The sequence below is a fragment of the Homarus americanus genome, unplaced genomic scaffold (genome assembly GCF_018991925.1).
Source record: "Homarus americanus isolate GMGI-L3 unplaced genomic scaffold, GMGI_Hamer_2.0 scaffold4060, whole genome shotgun sequence".
NCBI lineage: Eukaryota > Metazoa > Arthropoda > Malacostraca > Decapoda > Nephropidae > Homarus > Homarus americanus.
The window spans coordinates 9,761,298-9,786,702 of NW_024746161.1; the positions used below are offsets into that span (position 1 = coordinate 9,761,298).

A 25,405-nucleotide genomic window follows, 5' to 3' on the forward strand; every position below is an offset into this window, starting at 1 on the left:
CTCTCTCTCTCTCTCTCTCTCTCTCTCTCTCTCTCTCTCCTCTCTCTCTCCTCTCTCTCCTCACACACACACACACACACACACACACAGAAAGCAAAACACACACACAGTCCTCTAAACTATCAGTCCCTTTCCTTGCAAATTAAACAAGCATAACCTCCACATCCACACGCACCTTCACGCCCACACACTTCCCGCCCACACGCACCTCCACGCCCACACTGCCTTCACACCACGCACCTTCACGCCCACGCACCTTCACGCCCACACACACACCTTCACGCCCACACACCCCGCCCACACCTTCCACCCCACGCACCTTCACACCCCACGCATGCACTCCCACGCACCTTCACGCCCCGTACCTTCACGCCCACACACCTTCACACCCACGCACCTTCACACCCACGCGCCTTCACACCCACGCACCTTCACGCCCACGCACCAGAACATCACTCGTACTCACCTTATAGTCTTGCCTAACCTTGTTAACCTAACCTAACCGCCAATCGAACCTAACCTAACCATTTTTGTGTCATTAGGTACGCGAGTGAGGCAGCAATTCGTAAAGTATACTCAAATATACTCCCACGAAGGCGAATTATACTCTGCAAATATCCCTGAAAAAGGTAGATAGATATGACCAGTATACTACCCATGTGATGAAACAAATCAGCTTACTTCCCTGGAGGATATAACGTTAACCAGTATACTCTGCCAATATACTCTGTGACGACGAAGCAGTCCTAGCATACCTCCTATGTCAAAAAATATAATACTCAACATATACTTCCTAGTCTGGATAGATATTTGACATCAGAATGTGTTTAAGAATCCGGATCGAGGGTTTCTGCTCGTGAACAATCCACTGCTATCAAGAAATACAAAATAATTATCTCTGAGCGTTGTCTTCAGCAGGAGGTCGAGGCGCTGGGACTTTAAGTAGGACATCAGGCCAGTAAGTACGACTCTGGGGCCTTAAGCAGGACTCGAGGGTCTTAAGCAGGACTCCAGGGCTTTAAGCAGGACGTCCAGATTGGCCAGAGAGGCGCCTCCCACAGAAGAACATTCCATCACCACCGGGACATATTTGTTAGCCCGTAAAATCTTTAACAAGCATCCATCACCGACTTTCACCACGCGCGCTGGAGCTGTTTACTCCCCATGGCTACAGCTCCCAGCCTGATGAAGTGCCTAGTTCATTGCCCAAGCTGCATGATTTATTGAAACAGCGTGAGGGAAGGCGAATCCATAAATTAATCAAATCCTCCGTGTTTCTTTGGATAAGGAGAACCTTTCATCACGATCGGTATAGGTTTTTGTGTCTAGTTCATGCGCGGCCAAACATCCCATCATGAGTTCTCGTCACACGCGGCGGCTCTGTAAACACACGGCCTGGCTACCGTTCTGGGGCTTGATGAAGTGCCTCGTGAATTACTCAAAACTCATTGGCGTATCAAAACAAACCCAGGGAGGTCAAACACACAGTCTTCTAAAAATAAATGTCCGTGTATGTTTCTTTACGTAAGTGAGAGAGAGAGAGACAGAGAGAGAAGGAGGGAGGGAGGGAGGGGCTGGCTGGCTACAACTAACAAATCCAGTTGCACCGGGTTGGGTGGAGGCGGCGAGGAGGAGGTGGTGCTGGGATGAAGAGCTTGATGGATCGCTTATCCAGCATGACTTCTCGACCATCTGTCATGCTGGGCGGCGTTTTAATACACACTTAAGCCCTGAGAGAGAGAGAGAGAGAGAGAGAGAGAGAAGTGAAACTAGGCCAGCTGTAATTGTCGGGAAGGGTAACCGATTTGAGTCTTTTTTATAGCTCAAAGTTATATGCCCCAAAGATCGTATAAAAGAAGAATAAATTTAAAGATTATAAGAAAAAAGAAGAAATTAGAACAAAGCGGACACGATAGGTGAGAGAATAAATTCCAGTTGAATATAATGTCTGGATATTTTAACAACACAGCCGCCGCCATCTTGGAACTGCAGCCTGTTTTAATGAATGACTTACTATTTAGCAGCAAATTTCACAACTCTGTACAACACTAACACAAAAGAACCAAAATCAATCTCGATTAAATAAACCCTAACCTAACCTAACTTAAACTAACCTAACCCAAACTAACCTAACCCGACCTAATCAAAGTTATGTAATAATGAATGACAAATAAGGGCAAGGAGGGGGAGAGGGGGAGCCCTATTCCCTGACGTCACAGTAATTGCCCCTGACACCAGCCCTGAGTCAAGGAGAGATTGTGTCCTGACTAGTGACGTGAGCTGCGGTGACGGGAGATGCGGTGACGGGAGATGCGGTGACGGGAGATGCGGTGACGGGAGATGCGGTGACGGGAGATGCGATGACGGGAGATGCGGTGACGGGAGATGCGGTGACGTGAGCTGCGGTGACAGGGCTGCAGTGACGGGAGCTGCAGTGACGGGAGATGCGATGACGGGAGATGCGGTGACGGGAGATGCGATGACAGGAGCTGCGGTGACGGGAGCGGTGACGGGAGATGCGGTGACACGGGAGATGCGGTGACAGGGAGATGCGGGAGATGTGACGGTGACGGGAGATGCGGTGACAGGAGCTGCAGTGACGGGAGATGCGGTGACAGGGCTGCAGTAGCCTGGTGTGAGAGCTGCGGTAACATGATGTGACGTGAGCTGCGGTGACGGGAGCTGCGGTGACGGGAGATGCAGTAGCCTGGTGTGACGAGCTGCGGTGACGTGAGCTGCGGTAACATGATGTGACGTGAGCTGCGGTGACGTAAGGTGACGCGGCTGTATATGACGTACCAGGGGAGTATATTGAGTTAACTCGGTGACACTATATGGGGTGAGGTCACAGGATATACTGTATGCGTTATACTCCCCAGCAGACGGAGATATAACAAGTATATTCCCCTAAAGACGAAATATACTCTCCTGTGGACACAATATACTCAATACTCCCCCGTGGACGAAATATATCCAGTATACTCTCCCTAAACGCGAAATATATTCAGTATACTCCCGTGTCCTCTAGCGTTTGGGCTGTGACAGGGTATAAGGGTAGTTATTCACTCAGCCGCTAACGACCCAACTAGGGAGACGGGCGCTGTTGGCGAGTCAATTGGAGCCAATCATTTGAGGCCACAGATGTTACTCAGGTCAGGTTACGAAGCAGAAGAGAGGGAAAGAGGGAGTGAGGAGGGGAGGAGGGGAGAGGGGGTGAGGAAAGGGGGGACATGACCCTTCCTTCCTCCCCCTTTCCCCCTTTCCCCCTCTCCTCCCCTTCCAGTATATGAAGTTGGTCCAGTTTTAGGTGATTAAAGTTAAAAGGGATCAAGTGAAGATTAACCACCCCAGCTAATAGTACCTGATTATTAAAAACCCTAACACGAACCTAATCTATCTGTAACCTAACCGAGTCTAACCTATAACACCTTTATTTTATTACTTGTATTGCACCACCAAAGTCATTATATCAAAGATCATCATGTAGATAGACAGAAATTACCATTGCAATAAATATATTTGCCAATAAGACATGATTACTGCCAGTTTCTGTTCTCTTCTTTCACCTTAATACAACCCCATGTTATACTGCTTCCCTCCCTTATCATATTTATGTATATCAACTCCACTGTAAAATATAATAAATAAATAAATAAATATAGAAGTAATAACCGTGGTAACATTCTGATATGTTCTTACTACCACCATGTTATGTGTAATATTCCAGACGATACTAAATGTTACATAATACTTCCTTGAGATAAATGTACAGTATATATCAGGTGCCTTCAAGAGACTCTCAACTGTCTCAGCCTTGTTGATATTGGTATTATTATTCACTCTGTATTTGTATTTTTCTGGCTAAATAAACTGTTTCAATCCAAAACTTCAATTCAACCTAACCTATGATGATCGGGATGTAACTTAACTACAAGCCATTGTCAACAACAGACAGACAGACGACAAGAAGACAGATAGACGGAAAGACAGACAGACAGACAAGAAGACAGATAGACGGAAAGACAGATAGACGGAAAGACAGACAGACAAAAGGCAAGGACCACCTCCCGTCTTCCGTTATGTGGTGTTGAGGAGTATTTACGTCTTCCTGTATGTTGTCATCAACACCGTGATGAGGTTACCGCGTCCACCACATCACCATCTGGCGCTCGAGTCGCTTTCTATCGTGTTTTACATCCCCCAACTCGGCCAACGGGAGGGGACAAAGAAGAAGACGACTGATAATGTTAGACCTTTACGTCGCTTCAAATATACAACACAAATGATGTCTTATTAATATTCACACCATCTCTCTCTCTCTCTTCTCTCTGTCTCGATGCATAGCGAAGCGCGTAAGAAGGAGTAGGGGGATTCTCAATAGATACTCAGTTTGTTGTTGTTGCTGCTTGTCCTGACGATATTTCAAACACTTCATGAACTACAAAGCTGAAATGTGGACAGTGACGATATACTTATTTTTGTTTTTTCCTTTTTCTAATCATCATATTATACACCGCCTCCTTACCTCCAGTCCATCTCCAAGTTAGTATGTAATCTTGCCACTTAATCAGATGGGAATATATGACTATCGTGTGTGTGCGTGTGTGTGTGTGTGTGTGTGTGTATGTGTGTGCGTGTGTGTGCGTGTGTGTGTGTGAAGAGCTACAAACACACGAAAGGTCTGATGAGTTTGATAACGACTCATTTTCTTCATCCATTATTGTCCAAGGAGTTCTACCCCCCACCCCATTCCACCCCACCCCCATCTCCTCCCCCACCCCCCTCTCATCTCCCTCCTCTTCTGGCGTTGCAGGGGGGGGGGGAGAGAGGGCAACTACCTTTACACCCACTTGACAACAACTTCACACGTCAGCACAGGTAAAGATAATGGATAAATTTTTTTACAAGAGAAGCACACACACACACACACACACACACACACACACACACACACACACACACACACACACACACACACACACACACACTCACACACACACACACACACACACACACACACACACACACACACACACACACACACACACACACACACACACACTCACACACACACACACACACACACACACACACACACACACACACACACACCTCACACACACACACACACACACACACACACACACACACACACACACACACACACACACACACACACACACACACACACACACACACACACACAGGGGGGGAGGAGGCTCAAATGAGAGAGAGAGAGAGAGAAACAGAGAGATAAAAAGAGGAGATAGGCAGAATAAAAAGACAGTCAATGAGAGAGACAGAGAGACAGACATACAAGACAGAAACAGACAGCGACAGAATAGTTTCGTCTGGCGTACGAGAGTCTGGGCAGGCGTTAAGAGCCCAAGGTAATTATAATCAACGCTGTACTTTTGGTGTTTGTTTTGCCCACCGTGATTTGTGAGGAACCCAATTTGTGGATTAAACTTATGTGTCCGGCCGGTGTGTTGTTTGTTTATGGTAACACGAGAGAGAGAGAGAGAGAGACATAATCCAAACTTAAAGAAATGACCCAAAATATCAACACCACCTGCCGCCAGAACATCACACTATTTCAACGCCACCATTAAGATTATCGAGGTCTCTCTCTCTCTCTCTCTCTCTCTCTCTCTCTCTCTCAAAGATTACCGGCAGCTCCTCTCTGGCAGCATCACACAACACCCTACCACTGTGAGGAGGAAGCAGGGGGGGAGGGAAGAGGAGGAGGAGGGAGAGGGAGGAAGAAAAGAAAGAAGAGCAGGAGGAGGAGAGAGAAAGAGGAGGAGGAGGAGGGAAGAAGAGGAGGGAGGGAAGAGGGAGGAGGAAGGAAGAAAAGAAGAAGAGCAGGAGGAGGAGAGAGGAGGAGGAGGGAAGAAGGAGGAGGACGAGGAGAAGGAGGGAGAAGGAGGAGGAGGAGGAGAAAGGAGGAGGGAGGGAGAGAGGGGGTTTATCTTGGTGCCACCTCCAGCTCCTGTACACTAATATGGCCAGCATCACCTCCATTATACAACGTCTTTATCTCCCGTCGCGAGTTGTTTTTGCCATGTTTAGTGAACACTGTGGATTCGTGGGGGTGAGGGGGGTGAGGAGGGGACAGGGGGTGAGGGGTGAGAGGGAGGGACAGGGGGGTGGGGGGTGAGGAGGAGGACGGAGGTGAGGGGGTTGGAGGAGGACGGGGGGTGAGGGGGTGAGGAGGAGGAGAGGGGGTGAGGGAGGTGGGAGAGGGGTGGGGGGGTGAGGAGGAGGGGCGGGGGTGAGGGGGGGGTGAGGAGGGGGGCAGGGGGGTGAGGGGGGTGAGGAGGAGGGACAGGGGGGTGAGGGAGGAGGAGGGAGAGGGGGGTGAGGAAGGGGGACGGGGGCAGGATGGGAGGGGGAAGAGGGTAGGTGGAGTTAATATTGTTTGTACCATATTTCTCTGAGTTGCTCGCTTGCTTTCTCACTCACTCTTTCACTTTCTCTCTCTCACTACCTCCCTCCCTCACTCCCTCCCTCACTTTTTTACTCACTCACTCACTCACTAGTTCGTTAAGTTATGACAGCAAGAGTTAGTTCGTTAGTCAGTCTCAAAGGTTCATAACTTCATTCCCTCCCCCAAGTATAGTTATTTACCAATGTTTCTGACAAGTTGACTTAAATCCCGAGCTGGTGACGTGTGAATGTCTGTAGATCGTTCACTATAAGCAACGCCTCAATGATGGATTCTCGAAAAGACCTTAAGTTAATTTTTCGTTTTACCTTTATTGATGAACGTATCTATAGAAGTTACGCCATTAAGATTCTCAAAGTTTTTTTTTTTTTTAAGATAATTTACCAACCTAACCCCTCCCTCCCTCCCTCTCTATGAGATTTGTAAGAGATCTAGTGATTGGTTGATGAAAGACCTATGAGACTTGCAAAAGACCTAGTGATTGGCTGATAAATGCAACAGTGAATAACGGGTGATGAAAAACTGTATTATACCAAGTTAACTTAAATTTAAACTGGGTGTATGTAGAGTGACGAACTTTACCGAGTGTGGCTATGACGGTACATTCTCAACTACGTGTTAAGCTGTATGAGTCTTAAAACAAAATATACACGTTAAAACATTACACTATAAGTACGAGATATAATCCAATGTTATCTCTATATACCTAACTACTCCTATAATAAATCAGGTCAAATTAACTCACCCATTTAGCAAAAACACTGACCTTTGACCTGAGTCCCCCACCCCCTCCCCACAGTGTCTGGTGGATAAAATGGCAATATTACTTATTACTGGTTTCTCACGATGACAGAATAATGAGTAGCGGATCTACCTCATAATAGTTTATAATTAATCATAAAAAAATAAAAAAAAATGTTACAGCCTTCCTTCCTTCCTTCCTTTCCTGATTCTTTCCTTACTTCCTTCTTTCTTCCCTTCTTTCTTTCCTTCCTTCCTTCCTGTCCTGATTCCTTACTTCAATGCTTCCCTCCTTCCTTCCTTCATACGAGACTCAGAAGCAGGAGTGAGAACAAAAAGAGAGGAAAAACAAGAGTGAGGGAAGGAGGGTAGGAGAAGGAGGACAAGAGTGATGGAAGAAGAAGGAGTTGGAAGGAAGGAGGGTAGGAGCAGGAGGGAGGGAGGGAGGCCAAGAGTGAGGGAAGAAGGGTAAGATGGAAGGATTGAGTTAAAACTGAAGGGCAAGAGGGCAATACCGAGAGCAAATGAGCCACACTGAAAGGAGGAGAGGGGGCAATACTAAGGGCAAGACAAGTGTGTGTGTGTGTGTGTGTGTGTGTGTGTGTGTGTGTGTGTGTGTGTGTGTGTGTGTGTGTGTGTGTGTTGCCCCCACCCCCCATGCCAGGTCGCCGTTCCCTTCAATTTGATAACTATAGGCTTGCACCTAACATATTTATTTTCTTCTTCTTCTTCTTCTTCTTCTTAGTTTTCGTCTCTCCTTCTTCTTCTTCTTCTTAGTTTTCGTCTCTTCTTCTTAATTTTCGTCTCTTCTTCTTCTTCTTCTTAGTTTTCGTCTCTTCTTCTTCTTCTTCTTCTTAATTTTCGTCTCTTCTTCTCCTTCTTTCGTCTGTCTTCTTCTTGTTTACGTTCTGGGGGACAGTAATCCACCCCACATGGATTCCCTGCAACAAACACCTACAAGAACGAAGCATTTTACCGAGGGTTTCACGCCCCCCCCCCAGAGACTCGACCCGGCACACAAGAATGAAGTCACTGTTCATTTCCTCCTCCACCGGATCATGGGGTCCAGATACTTTTTTGGTTGCTGACTGAATACATGAGACAGGTATACATGAGACAGGTATACATGTATTAGGTGTGCATGTATCAGGTGTACATATATCAGGTGTACATGTATCAGGTGTACATGAGTCAGGTATACGTGTGACAGGTGTACATGTTTACATCGTGCCAGACAACGACCCGTCCCCCCCTCCCCCCATCACCGCCATGTTAGGAGTGACCACCACCACTCACACACCAACAAGCAGCCATTTGCTCGTCCACGTCTGACTTTAATGTGCCAGTACCTTGTTTTTTTTCCCTGTCAGTGTGGGTTGGGGTGGAGGAGGGGGGTGATCCTTCCAGTGGCAGAGCGGAATGTTGGCGCCTCGTAAAGTATATGTGGGAGGGGTAGAAGGGGGGCAGAAGAGGGAGAGAACGGGGGAGGAGGAGAGAAAGGGGGAGGAGAGAAGGGGCTGAGCTTGTGGGACGGGGAGAGGGGAGAGAGTATGATGTAATGTGTGTGATGACTGGTTGTTGCCCTCCCAGGAACATGCGCTGATTGGTGCTTGTTAACTATAACGTCAGCATGTGTTGATTGGTCCTTGTTAACTATGACATCAGCATGTGTTCATTGGTCCTCGTTATCTATGACGTTCACATGTGTTGATTGGTCCTTGTTATCTATGACCTCGGCATGTGTTTATTGGTGGTTGTTAATTATGACGTCAGCATGCATTGATTGGTTCTAGCTTGTCAATCTATGCGTTGATTGGCTCTTGCCCTCAGTATAACGCCTATCTGTATATACAAGAAAGTTGAATACTGATAAACAGGTTCGGTTAGGTTAGGAGGTTAGGTTAAGCTCTGTAGATTTGATTAGGTTAGGTCAGATTAGGTTAAAGATAGATTAGCATCGATAAATCAGACTTAAATAAGAATATAGGTTCTTCAAATTAGATTTAATATCACACTAGGGTTATGTAACTTAGTCCAAAGCTTAAATAGGCCTATGCACAGGTTCTGCAGTTTGGGTGTAAGAGTACAGAGGCCTGAAGGTTAATTAAAAAAGAATGACGAATGTGAGGGGGACCTGATCATTGTCACCGTCAACAAGAAACACTCAGCGAACATCATATCATCTTCACTACTTCCGTCATGCACCCCCCCCCACCCGTCAGGTAGCGAGAGTCGGGTCGGTCTGTTCTCCGTCGTGTACTGTTGGTGAGTACATGGGCATAGACGGGCTCGGCTCCTGAAGTTACGGGATCCTCAACATGTGCCAGTGTTGGTCAAGTCTGGGTTCAACATTGTCTGGCTGGTTATTCCAAGAGTTTACAACACCTCACGGTTCCTCATCCCTCATACTACTACAACACCTCACACCTCATCCCCCTCACACCCACCACACTCCTCACACTACAACACCTCACCTCTCAGACACAACACCTTTAGTTAACATCTCCTCGCTTGGTAGGTGATGTGTGTGTGTGTGTGTGTGTGTGTGTGTGTGTGTGTGTGTTGGTCTGGACTTAAAACATAATTATCGGTAATAATAATCGTGGTGGTAGATTATAGACAACAACAGCTGGCAAGATTATACGTATGGAGAGCTGACGATGGACACGAAACACGCAACACCCGCAGTACACGCAACACCCGCAGTACACGCAACAACACAATAAACGCTACACACAATAGACGGAACACACGCAACACACATAGAACACACACACACACACACACACATACAGTATTTTTCTATTGACATGTGAGAAGAATCCTGTACTGGTAGTTAGGGGCGTGATCGAAGGAAGGAAGGAATATCATTATTATTATTATTATTATTATTATTGTCTGGCTAGGTTACAGGGCGTGGTGACCTTGTATGCAACTGTGTTAAGGTGATAAATAAAATATAATTACCTCTCTCTCTCTCTCTCTCTCCGTCCCTGGTTCGCATTTTTCGTAAGACAGTGTGTAGTTAAAAAGTGAATAAAGTGAGGATGAGGATGATGATGATGGATGAATGTGGTGATAAGTGATGAGAGAACACGAGGCCCTTCGAGCAGGTCACGGGGGGAAGGAGGGGAGAGGGGGGGTTGATAGGTAGGGGAGGAGAAGGAGGGAGAGGGGGGGTTGATAGGTAGGGGGAGGGGAGGAGCAGAGATGACGATGGGACAGTGAGGGTCTATATGTTGTACATGCATGGACCACACACATACACACATACACACACACACACACATACACACACAAGCAGCTATCCCCCCCCCCACAGACACATACACCTACCTCTGCCCGCCACTCAGGAAATACTTCACACACATACTGTATACACGTGCCGATAAAAATACGAACCAGTGACGGTGTAAGAGAGAGAGAGAGAATTATTCACCTCCATCACTGCACTGGGCCCCAACACCCTCCTCGCCGTCACTATAGATACACAAACTGGACTGGAAAGAGCAGGTCAATACTGTCACCTCGACCTTCCGTAACCTAACCTAACCTAACCTAACCTAACCTAACCTAACCTAACCTAACCTAACCTAACCTGCCTGTTCTTCTTACACAAAAACGATATCTAACTGTGTGTATAGAAGAGAGAGCGTGCACGACTAATTCCTACTCATCTTACGCTATACTTATCAACACCGCCACCTTCTGCCACTTAATGTTCCTCGTCCTGGATAGCTTCAAACATAGGTTGGACGGATATATGAGCAATAGGGGTTGGGTGTAAATGGGACTGCCCAGTATGGGTCAATAGGCCCGCTGCAGTTTCCTCCATTCTTATGTTCTTATGTTCTTGTGTCCACGAATCGCATCCGCCACCCCACTTGACCTCGCCCGAACCGCTAACAAGAACAATCTCATTCTAACTTTATTATTATTATTATTAGTATTATTGTTATTATTATTATTATTATGATTATTATTATTATTATTATTATTATTATTAATCACCGTAACCACTACCTTCACCATTAACAACATCGTCATCACTACTACTACTACATTTTTTTTTTTTACTACTAACCTCTGTCACCTCTTTTCCTCCTTTCTCACCACTTTCCTCCTCCTCCTCCTTTCTCTCACCTTCCCCCCCTCCTCCTTCATGATGCTGGGCATGGTGTGTGCTGTTGGGCAAGATACCACCTCAGTACCCCATCAAGACACTCTCAAGCTTCAGCCTCTTAATCCCTCCAGCCCCCCCACAATCCCCCCAGCCCCCACGACCCCCTCCAGTCTCCAGTCCCTTTAATACCCCCTCAGCCCCCACAAGGTCCTGTTGAAGCCCCCAGTACCCCCTCCAGCCCCAAAGACCCCTCCAGCCCCAAAGACCTCCATCACCCCATTGCCCCATCCAGCCCCCACAGGACCCACTGAAGCCCCCCACCAAGGACCTCATCCAGCCCCCACAAGACCCCCTCTGGTGAGACTCCACGGGGGAGGGGGAAGCTGACCATATTGGGATGGATGTCGACCCCTAGCGCCTCTCCACCCTCCACCTGCACCCTCCATCTCCGCCCTTCCACTTCCCACTTTCCACCTCCTTCACCCCCCAACCTCCTCTCCTCTATTCCTCCCTCTCCCTCATCCCCCTTACACTGTTTATATACATTGTCTGTATACCTGACTTAAGATATATGCATTGCACACCTGCATTTCTATATAAACTTGTGTATGATTGAATAGCTGTCTATCTATCTATCTATCTATCTATCTATCTATCTATCTATCTATCTATCTGTCTATCTATCTATCTATCTATCTATCTATCTATCCCTGTAATTACTAACGTATCACCAGTAATTACTATCACATCACCAGTAATTACTAACACATCACCAGTAATTACTATCACATCACCAGTAATTACTAACACATCACCAGTAATTACGAAAGATAATTAATCACTTTGTTGTTCCTTATAACCGTATAGGAATATTTAATACAGGGTGTCAACTAATTATTACCGGTACTGTATCGCTGTAACTGGTGGCGGTACAGTGTCGGTATATACTATAGTCTGGGTTAGGCTATACTGTATCACTGTAACTGGTGGCGGTACAGTGTCGGTATATACTATAGTCTGGGTTAGGCTATACTGTATCGCTGTAACTGGTGGCGGGTTAAGTTACACTATCTTCTGTAATCTGAGACACATGCACCCCCACCAACAACAACTCCCGTCACCACTACTACCACCATTACTGCTACTTGTACTACTACTACTACTACTACTACTTTTACCACCACCATTGTACTACATCTACTACCACCACCACCACTACCACTAATAACATTATCATCACCACTACTACAACCATTCGTCAACCACTACCATGAACACCAGTTTCGCCTTTATCATTGCTACCACCATCACTACTATCACTAATTATGTTTCAATATCACCACCATTACTACTACTACTATATACCATTGATTAACATACTAATCATCATCATTATCATCATATTCATCATTATCATCACCATAGCCCATCATTATCATAACCAGCCATCATTATAATTGTCATCATGAATTCATACCCTCATTAGCATCAACATCACCTAGTTACCATCATTATCATCACATACCCTCATCATCATCATCATCATTATCGATACCTCCTCTGAAAATATGCCAAGTTAAAACTCTAATGTCTTACAAAAAAAAATTGAACCAGAAAAAATTAAGGGTTGCAAAAAGTTCCATGCATTCATGAACTGGGGTTTGCATGTCGTCTGTGCATGACTTGTAACCTAATGTTAGAAAAACACAGAGAAAATTTTCACCCCAGAGATTTACCCTAAACATTCACCCCTTGGGACTTAACCTAAACACTGATTCCTGGGACTTAACTTCTCTTCCCCTGGGACTTACCCTAAACATTCATCCCCTGAGGTTTGCCCTACACACACATCCCCAGAGGCTTGCCCTAAACACTCACCCCCTGAGGCTTGCCCTAAACACTCATCCCCAGAGGCTTGCCCTAAACACTCACCCCGATATCTACTCTATATACTTACCCCAGAAATTTACTGTACATATTTTACTCCTAATTAGCCAAGATTATTCTCAAACACTTAAAAAAAAGTGAGAGGAAGTGTTGCCAGATGTGTACCAGGCCCCAAGAGGCAGCTTCCTATATAAAGTGTTCAACATGACTCCTACCTTACAATACAAGCCAAGAAACCACTTGTATATGGTATTACTGTCACCACATGAGAATTACTGCCCCTTTTAACTTCACTCTTATAATATAAATATTACTACATTATACAAGTACTTTTAAAACGTACCTGTATGAGTATTTATTTACAATTATATAGGAATTACTTTATATTTACTTCAAGGAGTTTAATCTGTACTTGAATGTTATGTTTGTGAATCAAATTTGGTGAGTGACAGTGACCATCTCTAACAGGGGTATGTGGCGGTGGTCTGCCCAGAGTGTGGTGGCAGCCCGGTACCGCCGTCGAGGAGGGTGACACCATCCAGCTACAGTGTCAGGTACGTACGGCGTGTCATGTTAGGTCATACAGAGTCTTGTGGAATCATGCAGGGTTAGTCATACACGTCATATAGGCCCTTACAGTCATATTGCCATGCAGGATAATGTAGTCTTACAGGTGACAATTCCGTTGAGTCAAGAGCAATTACACAGCGTTATGGTGCAAAATATATCACGGGTCATACACAATAATATCCTGGGCCATGTTGGGTCAGAGTGCCAGGAATGTCCAGAATGCTGTAGAGCGATAGTGCCAGATTTAGTCTTACAAGCCGGTGTTTCTAGAATAATGGTCGTTTGGTTGGTACACTTCATCTACTTTTATTGATTAACGATATTTTGTCATATTATTTCATTAGGTACAGTAACCCAAAAAAGTTCTGTCGCGAACCATGAACCCCGAGATTCAGACTCTTGAATCCGAAGCATTTATGGACAGAATAATGTATCAGTGTCTACTGCTTCGGGTTCACGAGTCTGAATCTCGGGGTTCATGGTTCGCGACTGGACTTTTTTGGGTGACTGTACCTGTCGCTACCTTAAATCACCAAACACATTACAAAATACACAGAACAGTGACCGTCTGTACTCACCAGAACTTATGGCTGAATGGTATTGATGAATTCCTTTAGTTGTTACAATTTAGTTGTCACAGTCCTGCACAAGGAGGTCATTATCGTTCTTCCCAATCCATAATATTGTTACCTTTGACATGTCGAAGCAATGGTGAACAATTTACACATTTTCATCATAATATACATCACTAGAGTACAGATTATTTAACGATAAGAACGTTTATGTTCTGTATTATTCATCAATACATGGTTATATCACTAGTTAAGTTACAACGAATTAAACACCCAAACAAATCACTGCCACAAGCTATGTCAACAAACACAGAGGGTTGGCCTGTCAGTCACTGCTCCACTACTGACTCATTTAAACCAATCAAAGGAATGCATTATTAAAAACCCTAAAGTCATTGGTAAGCGAAGGTGTAAAAAAAAAATACATTTTAAAAACCTCATCAATGGTTTTTGTACAGTAGGTGTATTGTGGTTGTAATGTAGCAACTTTTTCATGTGTAAGTTAATTTACAAATTGAATGTGGCAAAATTTTGGTAAGACCAATCGCCGTCCTCGGAGCGTTATGAATAAATCTGAATTTTAATTTGTTTTATTTGTAGTATTATTTTTCAGTGTTATTAGAACAATTTATGATGAGGACATTTTCTATAAAATAAATGTGCTTTCTTGCCTCATGAAAAGTTAAAAATAATGGGAAATAATAAATTTTCAGTAATTCTATAATATTCTTACGATTTTTTTCAACTCGACCATTATTCCACGATCGAAACAAACTTGACCATGCACTATTTTTTTATAGGACGACGTCCTGTATCCATTTTCTACCATCAGAGACGCTTCCCAAAACTTACCAGTTATTACTTCATTACATGATATATATATATATATATATATATATATATATATATATATATATATATATATATATATATATATATATATATATATATATATATATATATATATATATATATATATATATACTGTGTAAGCACATGAAGTCCGGCACCCATTACACTATCGCGACTCATCTCACCCCACCCTCCTCGCCCTCTCACGACCCCAGGAGTCTCTGCTGTGTAAATGGGCTGCATTACTCTTCAGCTTCAGCACTCTTGATCCCGGGCAGTCTAGCCCCCACTACACACTGACTTAAATGTACATTACTTCTTGTATAACAGTCAATTCTGAGTTAAAATAAAATATATGTTACCTAATAAGTCTTTCACAATATCGACCTTTGACTCTTGACAGATGGTGCTGTTTAGCTAATGCTGTAAATATTCACCCTTACACTGTGTACTGCATTATTAAGATTGTGTCAAAATGCAACTGAAACTTACAGTGCTGCTTTTCAACGAGACGCCTATGTCACAAACAACCTTTGACACTGACAGGTGGCGTCGGAGGTGGCGGGGCCGGCCATCTGGTTGAAGCTTGACCCATGGGACCCCAACAATCACATCCTACTGTCTCACGGTGACCTTATCATCACAGAGGACCCCAGGTTCTCTGTCCTACATATCCCAGAGAGGAACGTTTATGTAGTCAAGGTAAGATAGAGGCAGATTGATAAATTAGATAAATCGGTAGATAGAAATACTGTACAAACGTGTACAGTATATGAAAAAAAACTGAAAAGTGGAACCTAGTGAGAAAAGAAAGAATAAATTGGAAGCTGGTTAGTTGTCAAGATGATATGGGATACCATTTAGTTCACAACACGAGAACATAATACAGTACAGGACTTAAATCCTCAAGAATGTGAACAAAACGATTTTTTTTACAAGGTAAAATATCTTGATAATTTCCTTGGAAATTTTAGGCATATCAATATATTAAATGCATATTATAAAGGAGTACAGTAACAACAAAAAATACTTTTAGAAAATCTAATATCTCTAGATTAGTGAAAAAATTTAAGAAATTTAATTGGTCATTGCAAATACAGTATACATTAAGCTCTCTCTCATATATATATATATATATATATATATATATATATATATATATATATATATATATATATATATATATATATATATATATATATATATATATATATATATATATATATATATGTGTGTGTGTGTAAATGAGGCAGAAAGTAGATTAGCAAACTGGAACTTGGTCACATTATTTGTTATGCCATATGGCAGCAGGGTCTACCATTAGACAATACATTATGCTTCCAATATCTTCCCCGGCGGTACAGGTGCTCCTCTACTTTAGAACGTTCAACTTAGAAACTTTCAGAGATACAAACATCATCACTGAAGGGGGTTACCTGCCAGAACAGGTGTTTAATGTGGATGAGACTGGATTATTTTGAAGAAAATTCCAGATAGAACAAACATTACCTAAGAGGAGAAGAGTGAGCCAGGTTTCAGGGTATTAAAAAGGGTATAGCTGTACTAAGGATCCATAATCTTTTCATATTTTACAATATGTTTGGTATCTACAAGAGTAAAGTTGGACTTACAAACAAGCCTCAGGAACGTAACTCATTCGTAAGTAGAGGAGCACCTGTAGTACCTCCCTGTATAGAATAAAAAAAAATCCAACTAAGAAAAATGTCAGGTAAAGAGTGAATGGGTTTAATTAAATAAGATAATTTCTGAGTGAGATAGAGTATGTGCGACTACATTAACACAGCAGACGGTCATGGTTGTCTGTCTCCTTCTCCCTTAGATCCGTGAAGTGTCAGCCGCTGATGCTGGCAGCTACCAGTGTCAGGTGCCCGTCAGCTCAGATGAGGAGGAGCTGCGTGTGGAGGCCGCCCCTCCTGTTGTGGTTGGTACCATTCTATTATTACTGAAGAATGTCCATGAAAAGTTATTGTCAGGACTTTCCACAACGAATGATAGATAATAAAATGTTAAGTTCTGGATCGCCACCTTATTTCTTTAGTAATGGTCAAGGTTTTGGGAGCTCTCATTTAACCAAAACCTGTTTAATTCATCTCAAATAGCTCATGGAAATTACACACAGATATTAAAGTTTGACTTACTTCTGTAATTTCAAAAGTCCTTTGTAAAAGTGGATCTTGACACACTATATGAGCCACTGCAAGTGTTGATGATGGTACAGCAGTAAGTTCAGCAAGACACGTACAGTATCTCTCGTTATGTTTCCTGGGTTTGAGTCTTGGCCCAGGACAGAAGTGGAAATGGTCACAAGGGTGTTATCTATTGTGACTCTCCCAAGTATGGTAGGTTTCTTCCTGTAACAAAGAAAAGACCAACTGCCCGAACAACAAACAAGCTAATAAATGTGGAGAAATGATAAATGAAGTGTACAGTAATTTTAAAATTAACCGATGATAAGGAAGAACACCGATACTGTCCGATAATCATTGAGCTACATGATCATGGGCATGTGTGATCACCATGAAGCAAAGCTTGGGACTGTAATGCACCAGGTGGCTGTCTGGCAGCACATGGGTAGACCGCAGCTGACAAGTGCAGCAAGAGATGCGTTCCATATTCCGCGTGTCAGAGATTTTGGACGGATGATGACCATCGTTTTTGTGAATTTTTTTATCGTAAGTAGGGGGATGGTCTTAATACAGTACATCACTATCTTTCAAGCAAAATATTGTAGATGAGGAGATTGTAAATCGGGGGATACAGGGGGTCCCCAATTTACGAACACTCGCCGATACAAATGGGGTTAAACTTGAAATTTATAGTAGACCCCCGGTACCTGTATAGAGATAATGCAGGTAGTGTATACAGTGTACACAGACCATGCATGTATACAAAGAATGTATATAGGCATTGCGGGTAATTAACAATGGTAAATACCTGTAGTAAGGCAACTCGACAAAGGATAGGCAGCAAAGCCATCAAATACCTATTTCCAGTAGGGTTTGCTTATTTTTTCTGGGTGTGTAGAGCACACAGAGGCAGTAGTCTACTTCAGAAGTAAATTCCAATTAACTTTAGTGGGAATAAAGCAAGTTGAACAAGAACGATAAATAGAGTGATATATAACCTGTACAGTGTATTGATAAACACTGATTGTAAGAGTTACATAATATTAATGTTTCAGTTTCGAAAAATATGCACACTTACACATACAGGCATATATGCAGGCACTCATACACAAAGTAACTAATTATGTGTCCCCAATTCTACAGGTAACACTACTCAAAGACAGCCAAGAACAGTCATCAGCAAGGCCAACCCACAGCTACACCCTCCTGATTCTCATCTGCTTACTGGCGGGTCTGGGCAGATAAGTTGTTTGGAAATAAGGAAGGGATTAGATTATATGTGAAGATACTTAAGGATTTGATTTTGTGATAATAATATGTATGTGATTAATAACATGTGAAATAATATTGGTGATATATTGATGTTAGAGTTCTTGTTATACTATGGGTGATAATATATGTCGTAAGCTAACAGAGTAGGAAGTGTGTGAGGTTGTGAATGCCTGGTCTGTTGACTGGAGAATAAGGGTTAGCAATATCAGGGTTACCAATAAAAGCCAATTGTAATAATTGTATAAAATTTTCATTGGATCTGTCTTTTATTCCAAACCATATTACTAAAGATAACCAACAGTATTAGTTTGCCATGGTGAAGTTAACGACTGTATTATTTTAAAAATTCCTAGAGTTTGTGGAAGGTGTTGCCTTGGACCCAGCTGGGGCTGAGGTGGTCTCTTGGACCTTTACTCTCATCTGTTGGTCTCCATTATCATGTTATGGAATATTTTATTGACAACCCTAAGTTGTGTTGATGTGAGTACCAGGCATTGTAGTGATAAATGATATGTGTGCCTGGATCTGTGATTTGTGTTATGTCCTGTTTACCCTCTATGTAAGTCTGAATGTATAGTCAAGTGATTGTCAGAAGATGTTTGGTAATGGGTGAAGTATTTTTGATTCTCCAGAAAATAAGATTAATAATCCCAGGAAGTAACTCACTAAATCACAGGTACAGTACAGGTACAGTACTGCACCATAATATGTACTGTATATAAATACGATATATAATACTGTACAGAGCACGAACAGAGACTTGGGATTACGTATTATACAAGAGTTGGTATACAGTCTATGAAAATAAATATTGACTACTGTACTGTACTATTATTTTTATGCAATACTAATGTTATGTGAAGTCATTGTTGCTTAAACTAATAACTTAATAAAATATTTTACATTAATTCTTTACTTTTTATCCGAGTACAAAATATTGAACTCTTATGTTGTATATCACTACAGAACTGTACTTAAAGAGAATAAGTATACAGGTATTCATTACTGTACCAATATGCATACATTTTTCAACTCATGTGCATGCTTTATATCCTTCACAAAAATGCAACTAAAATACATGCATCTAACATGTATTTAAAAAAGAGAAGACTTACTTACAGAATTAAGAGTAATTGGATCTGTTTTCCCACTTCCATTGTCACTAGTTCAACCGCCAGCACATTAAAAAAAACATATATATACATAAAACACTTCTTCCCAAAAGCAAGATTTAAAAACACATATAGTGGGAGACTAAACCCTCACCCCTAAGCACAGTCCAGTACAGTATCTGCTGCCACCACCACCAACCTCATCATCCTCACCCATCTGAATGTTATGCCCCCAAAACCTTCCAGGCACTGATCAGTGACATCAAGGTTGAGACTAAGATTGCATAAATGAAACTATTACAATTCAACTCATATTCAGTTTGAAAGAATTCTGATTACTCTTGAGATTTTTGGCTGAGGAAGAAGGGTGTGTTAAGTGTGGACGCTGTTAAACTGAGTGGTTGGTAAAAATAATATTGATAATACTGTATAATGGCAAAACTTGCTGATCAATAAATATGGTTGGTAAACAGATGATCATAATTATTATATAACCTTTATTAAAATTTTACTCTGTCACATTAAGAGCTCCACAGCACCAAAGCAGGGACTTAATCTCAGCTTTTACCTAACACTTCAGTTTATATTCCATATATAAGTAGATAAAAACTGGCCCTAAGAAGGCACAAAGAAAGAATACAGAACAGTACAGTACTGTATTTGATGAAATGTGTTATCATCAAGACACAGATCTCTTCATAAAACTAGATCAACAATATCCTTAGGAACATTGTTGCTAAACCCCAAATGGAGCAGTAAAAAATACACTATCACAGACTAAACATCTGACATGGTACTGTATAGGCATGTGGTATTTTCAGTTATTTATAGGGATTAGCCCACCTGGGCACACGTCACTGATCCACATTGGGGGGGCAAAAATATAATAATTCTAATAATAATAATACAGTAATAATAATAATAATAATTCAGCTCAACAATTTTTACTACATATCTCTTACAGATAGTTTCTTCATGAGCTTGTTGTAGAATCTACAGTATTTAGAGATACAGTACTACTCAAACACTAAATAAAATATAACCGAGTACAGTACCTTTTTTATTATGTTGTAAGAGGTTTATAATAATAAAAATGAGAAGTTCTAAATTGGCTACACCTACCAAGCACCGGGCTACTATACTGTTTAAGTCTACAAATATAGTAAACATCATTAGATTGTCAAGTAATATAATAATATATATTCAACAATAAGCACCTGCAGAACATATTAATAAATTATTCAGCCACACTACATGTTCATTAAATATAATAACTATATCAGAAGATACAAATTTGATAGAAATGTCAAAACATAATGTACCACATATAACGTATGTCTATGTACTGTACCACAGAACAAGTAATGAACACATTTTGTAAACATCAGACAGCAGCAGCTTATATAAATGTTAGAACGTGTCCTGACACATTATGAAATGTCAGGGCATTTTAAATATTAAAACAAATAAAAATATATTTAACAACAGGACACTCTCATGAGCTCCCAAAAATGACTTATATATTCCTCACATGTGATAAAACTTCAAGAGTCACATCCTTGCACATATTATAGAATGCACACATTACACTACTGAAGCTGTAGTGTAGCACACCATAAATCACAGAGTGGCTAAAAAAAAAAATATCACCTGGAACTTGTGCAGTTGTAACCCATTCACTGCGGGTTTGTGTTAGGTCTTCTATTTACTGTAGCCTCACTATATATGGTCTAACCTTTATGATTAGTTTGCAAACAGTACTGAGACAAAAATATGAGTGTTGTAGCAATCTCCCAATGCCCATTTGAAGTTGCCAAACAATGGTTCAGTCAGTTTTTGTTGTTAAGCTTCAGGAGGCCTCATGATGGCAAGTAGGGTGGCTGTATTCCACTGACTTGCATGTTATTATGGTTATCTTAAATATCTCTCACAAGATGTGGAGAAGATGGTACAGTATAGCAATGAATGTTGTACAGTACTGTTGTGTTTTGGATTTCATGCTACAGTACTTACAAAATGGTAAAAATATAATTCAAATTTATTTTTAAAGTTTTGCTAAATGTGCCAGAAAGGGATTGAGGGAGGCGGGGATTTGCTGGGTCACAATAGGACCTCTAAATTGGTTAACACTGCATAATAATATGTAACTTGAGAAGAAATATTTTTAATGCAATTAAAGAATGCTTGGTTATGTTCTGTTAGTAAAACCCAACAAAACCTAACCTAACCTCACTGACTTAAAGGGTATGTAATGCATGTTTAAGTACTGTGTACAGTACAGCTAAATCCTGATAATTCAGAATTATAGGAGCTTTACATTTAACAAAATAAAGTAAATTCCTAAGTATTATCAATTGTGTACAAAGTCACCAACAAAGTCACCACCAATTACTGTGGATGTATTTTTATCACCTGATAAGTGAGGTTTCTGGGTACAGTGGATACAGTACAATAAAAATACATTGGTAATAGTTTACCTTTCTTGAACTACAGTATTTAACACTTTATGTACAGTAATAGAATAAAAATTGTTTGTTACTTCCTCAATATTAGAATACTGTATTGTGGGATTGTAAACTGACAAATGAATATCTGAATGTATGACTATTTTCAAATGAAATTAATGAATGGCTTTGAGTGTTCTCATTGTTGTGGTTAAGTGGTCATTAAGAATTAAACTGTTGTCAGTAATTGCAGTCATTCTTAATATTCAATTCAATAATATTATTTAAGTTAATAAATATTGTTAATTTTGTTCAAGTTCCTATTTTTCATATTCTATGTAACTACAGGTATTTTGACATAAGGCTTCCTAAAATACATAATGCAGAATAGAAAAGATCAGTATGTGAAATCTCAATGATTCTTAAATAGCACCTGTTAGAACTACAACATTAAACCATTATTAAAGATGACATCAACCAACTAAACCTAACTTACCTAATCTAGGTTAGTTTGGCCAGGCAAGATTTGCCTGGTTCATTTGGGACTTAATAATGATGTGCTAGTTGCTTCAGAAAATCAGGTATTGATATTAAGTGTTTTGAAAATGTGTAAATTATAAAAAAATTGACTGATACACTTTCAAGTGTAATAAATGGATAAAGTTAAAAGAACACATTAGTGTTGTGACACTGAAGGAACAGATTAAGAATATCTTAGACTACTGTACTACTAAAATTCTAAAAGAAAACCTTATACAGCACAGTACCTCATAACTGTCAGGTTATTATGATGGAACTAAACAACAGCGACACTCTACACTCTGAACATTGGCTTCTTCTAGACCCAGTTTTATTCCATATACTGTACTTGTGCTTATCTTGAAATCATCAGACAATCTGCATAGTGGGCCACCACTCAATCCTTACCAGCACTTTTAACTCATCAACAATAGACAGACTTTTGTAATTTCCAACTGGTTACCACAAAGTTTTCTTAACAGCTTCATTAGAAGTGTTAGGATCTTCATTGGAAGACATTACAAAACCATTAAGGCTTCCAAAATGCAAAAAATTTAAAAAGTTTATCAAAGTGACGAATTTGTACACGTTTTCTTAATGCAGAATACCCACACTAATTGATGGATGGTACCTGTGCTAGCCTCTGAATGAGGGGACACTACTCATCATGTGATTTGTTTCTTAAGTTATTTACTATGATTCAGAAAAGTCAAAGTAAGATTGGAAGTGCAGAATTGCCAAAAGTAACCGAATTAAAAAAATTTGGTTACTGTAAACTTTATATGGAATAATATTTAACAAACAGTATTCAAGAGTTGTTCAGGTTCCAAGATTGCATGTACTGTACAGTGCAATGGATACATAAAGTATAAAAATACAGCTAATATCCTCAGATAGTTTAAATGTAATATAAAAGTACAAACATGGGCAGCTATTATATATGCTGGTTGTGACTGTACAACTAAAAATAATAATTTATAACTGGAAGGAAGTATCTTAGTATATATTATTTAGTGCAATGTCATCTTGGTTTTTAGCTGTGTTCAGCTGTATATTATACACTGTTAACTGGTGTGGTATAGTGGGTGTATTGTTTACAGGGATATGTATTTTGGTGTTTAGCTATTTATACCATACACTTAAATCCAACTACAGACACTATTCTCTACCTCACAGGAGGATACAATGCTTTCTACCTGTGTTTACACTAACCTCTCTTCATACAGTGTTTCAGAGCCTCTCTGTAAATTTACTACTCTTTTACACAGTGATCTCTTGCAGTCTGCATACTGACCTTTTAATGTCTCTGGTTGTGGGCTTTCTCCTCTAACCTCATATACAGTGCTTCTTGTTTGTACTGTATATACAGTACATATTTAATCTACTTTCTGGTTACGATTAAAATGAAATTTCTGGTAACTCGTATTAATTGATATCTCTTCAATAGAACATGAAGATGTGGAAGTCTGCATATAAATAAAATTTATAGATATAAATGGACAACAGGTAGCAGGAAATATCCAAACAGCTACACACCTTTGAGCTAAACACCATATAATTTACAAGAAATTTACTTACAACCATAAAAACACTGAAACTGTGTTGTCTTGTGAGTGTATGAGAAACTGCTTTGGATATGTTACTTACTCTCTTCAATACCTTTCAGTTTAACAACTGTTCAGATGGTTACTCACTTGTTGGACTCTTACCATCATCAGGTACTGTACTGGGCATGTACAGTACACACTCTTATTGTACCTGAGCTTGCAACAAGACTGATTTAGAGTGGTCTTAAAAGAGTTCACACAAGATGCTGTCACAATCTCAGCTGGGAGATTATATCTTGCGATTTATCATTATTAATATACATAAATCTATATTTAGTTTCTTTCTTTTTTTACATAGCATTAAAACATATCAACAAATGTATATCTGATCTCATTTTGCTTACGATTCTAATTTCATAAAATTACAACAAATGTACAAACATTACAAAATCTGACAGTCAGTTGATAATCATTTGGGTCCTCTGAGTCCTTGGTTTAGTCCACACCGATGAGATAGTCGATAGTAGCGCCCTGTTGTGATAAAAGCACGAATCAGAAAATGATAATAGACTTCTACTGTAATTGGATTTATGATGAGAGATGGGAATTACAAGACAACAAAACTAACAGGAAGCACTTGATGAAGGAAGAAGTGGCGGATTATATAATGATAGCGGATCTGTGGATAAGCTGATTATGGAAAAAATTGGAATGAAACAAATATGACAGACCTTGTCAAGTAATGGTGACAAATGGGAATCAGAGTATGGTGTGAACATTAAAGTGCTGTGTATTACATGACGGAAGTAACCTGGATATTTTATGTTTTTGTATAAAATACTGTAATGAGATGATAGAGGAGTTTGGTGTTAAATGATGAAGGTTGATCAAATTTTGAAATAAAACTGCATATGAAAAACAGAAAGTAATACAAAACATTAAATAACTTGGATTTTTCATTTTTCATCAACAACAGCACAGGAAGTATAAAGTCACTTGGCATCAAAGCAGCTATGGGGGTTAACTTGATACACAGTGGCCTTATACTGCTCCTAGCCAGATTCCACATCTACCTAGATATATCATACATGCCCATTCCTATATCCGGGTACGGTGGGTCCTGTGAGATGCTTCATTAATCATTTGATTCTTAAGACCTAGTAATGGAATA

At 40.8% G+C, this 25,405-nt stretch overlaps 2 protein-coding genes across 15 annotated transcripts in view; one reads left to right on the forward strand and one right to left on the reverse strand.

Moving 5' to 3' along the window:
• LOC121879106 (lachesin-like) overlaps positions 1–19,520 on the forward strand; it is a 43,271-nt gene extending 23,751 nt beyond the window's left edge. For all 7 annotated transcript variants that reach the window (XM_042385621.1, XM_042385620.1, XM_042385626.1 and 4 more), the window contains 4 exons: positions 13,668–13,753; positions 15,740–15,895; positions 17,034–17,135; positions 18,484–19,520. In XM_042385621.1, the coding sequence (XP_042241555.1) occupies positions 13,668–13,753; positions 15,740–15,895; positions 17,034–17,135; positions 18,484–18,585 (446 nt within the window). In that variant the 3' untranslated portion in view covers positions 18,586–19,520. The remainder of the gene's footprint in view (positions 1–13,667; positions 13,754–15,739; positions 15,896–17,033; positions 17,136–18,483) is intronic.
• A 681-nt stretch (positions 19,521–20,201) lies between these two features.
• The window catches only part of LOC121879102 (myoferlin-like), a 32,553-nt gene continuing 27,349 nt past the window's right edge, over positions 20,202–25,405 (reverse strand). For all 8 annotated transcript variants that reach the window (XM_042385613.1, XM_042385611.1, XM_042385610.1 and 5 more), the window contains one exon: positions 20,202–24,765. In XM_042385613.1, the coding sequence (XP_042241547.1) occupies positions 24,730–24,765 (36 nt within the window). In that variant the 3' untranslated portion in view covers positions 20,202–24,729. The remainder of the gene's footprint in view (positions 24,766–25,405) is intronic.